This window comes from Vicia villosa, unplaced genomic scaffold, assembly GCF_029867415.1.
Source record: "Vicia villosa cultivar HV-30 ecotype Madison, WI unplaced genomic scaffold, Vvil1.0 ctg.002222F_1_1, whole genome shotgun sequence".
Taxonomy (NCBI): Eukaryota; Viridiplantae; Streptophyta; class Magnoliopsida; order Fabales; family Fabaceae; genus Vicia; species Vicia villosa.
In genome coordinates, this window is record NW_026705868.1 from 99,693 (window position 1) to 103,534 (window position 3,842).

The 3,842-nt window shown below is 42.0% G+C and overlaps 2 protein-coding genes and 1 non-coding gene across 3 annotated transcripts; 2 read left to right on the top strand and 1 right to left on the bottom strand.

Moving 5' to 3' along the window:
* The first annotated feature begins 405 nt into the window (after positions 1-405).
* LOC131638223 (uncharacterized) lies at positions 406-2,122 on the top strand. The gene is made up of 2 exons (XM_058908770.1): positions 406-1,429; positions 1,476-2,122. The coding sequence occupies exons 1-2, from the start codon at positions 406-408 to the stop codon at positions 2,120-2,122; spliced, it is 1,671 nt and encodes a 556-aa protein (XP_058764753.1).
* Positions 925-1,031, bottom strand: LOC131638227 (small nucleolar RNA R71). Its single transcript, XR_009294618.1, has one exon. It is a non-coding gene; the product is annotated as a small nucleolar RNA R71 (small nucleolar RNA).
* Positions 2,123-2,173: 51 nt separating the features above from the next.
* Positions 2,174-2,521, top strand: LOC131638224 (uncharacterized). Its single transcript, XM_058908771.1, has one exon. The coding sequence runs from the start codon at positions 2,174-2,176 to the stop codon at positions 2,519-2,521; it is 348 nt and encodes a 115-aa protein (XP_058764754.1).
* Positions 2,522-3,842: the final 1,321 nt, after the last annotated feature.

Below are 3,842 nucleotides of genomic sequence, written 5' to 3' on the forward strand. Positions count from 1 at the left end.
TTTTTAAACAAGTGATTTCTACAGAAAGAATATTTTAAATTACAAATTCACGTCGATAGTTTACTAGATCCCCGACGTCCGACCGTTACATACCGATTATATTCCCGCCTATTTAATCAAATTATATTCCTTTTAATTCCCCGTCTGATCATAATAAATCAAATATTAGCCTTAGGTTTACGTAGTAACGATTAGCTACACTAGGTCGATTCTTAGTCCTTGTGGGTTTGATATCTTTTAAAACTACGCGATAGACTGTGCACTTGCAGTCATAATCACAGACATACCCCGTTTTCGCGATCAAGTTTTTGGCGCCGTTGCCGGGGACTAATTTAGTCGATAATCGTAATTAACTATTACGTTGTAGAGACTAAGGCAACTCAATTATTCTAATTCCCTTTGTGCATGCCAAGTACTCGCTCTCGAAGTGAAGACTTAGTGCTGCCAATTCCCGAACCGGAGCGTTCTATCACTGTATCACGTCGATTACGACGTACTCGCAATGTTGTTCCTACTCCTACTTCTGAACCAGTTGAAGAATCAACCATGGGAGAACAGTCGCGTCATCTCAAATCTTACGTTATTCCTTCGCAAGCTGAACCTCGCAATAGCATTGCTGCTCCTGCTATTGAGGCGAATAATTTCGAGCTAAAACCAACGTTGTTGTCAGCTATACAACAAAATCAATTTTCTGGAAATGCGACGGAAGACCCTAATCTTCATTTGTCAGTGTTCTTGCAATACGCAGACACTGTAAAGGCGAATAATGTCAGTGCGGAAGCTATCCGACTGCGCCTTTTTCCTTTTTCACTGAGGGATAGAGCTAGAGCTTGGCTCCAGTCTTTACTCGCCAATTCTGTCACGACCTGGAATGAACTTAAGAAAGTCTTCCTGGCACGTTATTTTCCACCTAGTAAGACCGCCATGCTAAGAGCCCAGATCAATGGGTTTAGACAAAAAGAAAACGAGTCTTTATTCGAAGCGTGGGAGAGATACAAGGACATTCTTAGACTCTGTCCACATCACGGATTAGAAGAATGGTTAATTATCCATACCTTCTACATTGGTCTCCTCTACAATATGAGACTTACAATTGACGCTGCCGCAGGTGGCGCACTGATGGACAAAGCATATGCTGATGCCTATGCACTTATCGAGAGTATGGCTCAGAATCATTATCAATGGGGAAGCGAGAGAGCTCAATCAGAGAAAATTTCTGGAGAAAAATCTTCAACGAAGAGTGGGATGTACGAGATAAGTAGCCTCGACCGCGTTAACGCCAAAGTCGATGCCCTAACTCAGAAGATTGAAAACCTCACTATATCACCTGTAGCCGCCGTGGTTGCTGTTTCCCCAAATTGGAAATATGCGGGATGTCTGGACATGCTGCCCCCGAGTGCCATCTTTTGGCAGGAGTTTCCCCTAAACAGTAAACTATGCTCAAGGAAACCCCTACTCAAACACGTATAACCCAGGATGGAAGAACCACCCTAATTTCTCGTACAAGAACAATAATGCTTTGTACGCACCTGGTCAAGCACCCAGTGTACCACCTGGATATCAAAAGGCACCATTCGCCGCTCCTAACGTCCCTAGGAAGTCTAACTTAGAATTGATGATGGAAAATTTCATAGCTACTCAAACTCAGACTAATAAGGATTTCATAAACCAGAACGTGCACACTAATGAGCAAATCAAACAGTTAGCAACTAAAGTAGACGCGTTGGCCACTCACAACAAGATGCTTGAGACACAAATCTCTCAAGTAGCACAACAACAAGCACCTACTGCCGCACCTGCTAGGACATTTCCAGGACAGCCACAACCAAACCCAAAAGGACATGCTCATGCTATTATTATGCGAAGTGGTAGAGAGATGGAAGAACCGACTGACCCTAGGCTTAAAAACCCTGCTATGTTCCAAAGCCCTAGGAAGACAACTGAGGAGGAAAGTAGACCCAAGGATAAACCAAGTGATCCGAAAGAGAAAGAGGACAAGGAAGGCAAGACGGAGGAAAAAGAAGCGCCATACATACCTCCACCACCTTATAAACCACCTATCCCGTACCCTCAAAGACTCGAGAAATCTAAAAACATAGGGCAGTTTAAGAAATTTGTCTAACTTCTTAAACAGTTGAACATCACAATTCCGTTTACAGAAGCCATTACCCAAATGCCCTCATATGCTAAGTTCCTAAAAGAAATCCTATCGAATAAGAAGAAATTAGAGGATAATGAGACCGTAACACTCACTGCCGAATGTAGTGCAATCATCCAAAATAAAATGTCACCTAAGCTGAAGGACCCAGGAAGTTTCTCCATACCTTGCAATATAGGAAAATTTGTCATAGACAAAGCCTTGTGTGACTTAGGAGCTAGTATTAGCCTAATGCCTTTGTCCATTTGCAAGAAACTAAACATGGGAGATCTAAGACCAACCAAGATGTCAGTACAACTTACAGACCGATATGTCAAGTATCCTGTAGGTGTTCTTGAAAATGTACCCGTCCGCATTGGATAGTTCTACATCCCTACGGGTTTCATAATTATGGACATAAAGGAAGACATCAATACTCCTATAATCTTAGGAAGACCTTTCCTAGCTACCGCTGGAGCCATTATAGACGTAAAGAAAGGCAAGTTGACATTCGAAGTAGGTGGGAAGAAGGTCGAGTTTATTCTAACGCAATTCCTTCAAGCCCCAGCTATAGAAGATACATGTTATCTGGTGGATGTTATTGATGAATGTGTAAGAGAGATAGGATTATCGGAAGAATCTTACTCTGAAGTTATAAAGATTCCGATGCCCCTGATTTTCGAAGATGACAATTGGCGTCTGGAATATCGAGACGATAGTTTAAGCGAATGCTTAGCTTTAACACCCAACCCTATGCCTTGCCCAAAGAAACCAGCCTTGGACCTTAAACCATTACCCAAGACTCTTAGGTATGAATACCTAGACGATGAGCTCAAAAGACCAGTAATAATCAACGCAGAGCTAGGAGCCACAGAGACCGAGAAGCTATTACAAGTATTGAGAAAGTATCCATCTGCGTTAGGATATAACATTGCTGATCTGAAAGGAATAAGCCCTTCCATATGTATGCATCGCATCATGTTGGAAGAAGATTACAAAACCTCTAGGAAGCACCAAAGAAGGATTAACCCTATCCTGAGCACAGTAGTTAAAGATGAAGTTACCAAACTTCTGAATGCTGGAATTATATATCCAATATCTGATAGTCAGTGGGTAAGTCCGGTCCATTGTGTACCAAAGAAGGGAGGCATAACTGTTACCGTAAATAAGTTAGGCGAATCTATAGCCGAAAGAAAGGTGACTGGAGCAAAGATGTGTATTGACTATCATAAATTAAACAAAGCCACAAGGAAAGACCATTTCCCTCTTCCCTTTATTGACCAAATGCTCGAACGCTTAGCAAAGCATTCCTATTACTGCTACCTAGATGGTTACTCAGGATTCTTTCAAATCCCGATTCACCCTGATGACCAAGAGAAAACAACATTCACGTGCCCTTATGGAACATTCGCTTATAGACGAATGCCTTTCGGATTATGCAACGCCCCTACGACATTTCAGAGATGCATGATGTCGATTTTCGCTGATTACATAGACAACATCATGGAAGTCTTTATGGACGACTTCTCTGTGTGTGGGGAAGATTTCGAAGGATGTCTCTCAAATCTAGAAAAAGTATTGGACAGATGCGTACAAGTTAACCTCGTCCTAAACTGGGAAAAGTGTCACTTTATGGTTAAACAAGGGATTGTACTTGGACACGTAGTCTCCGAAAGAGGAATTGAAGTCGATAAAGAAAAGATCA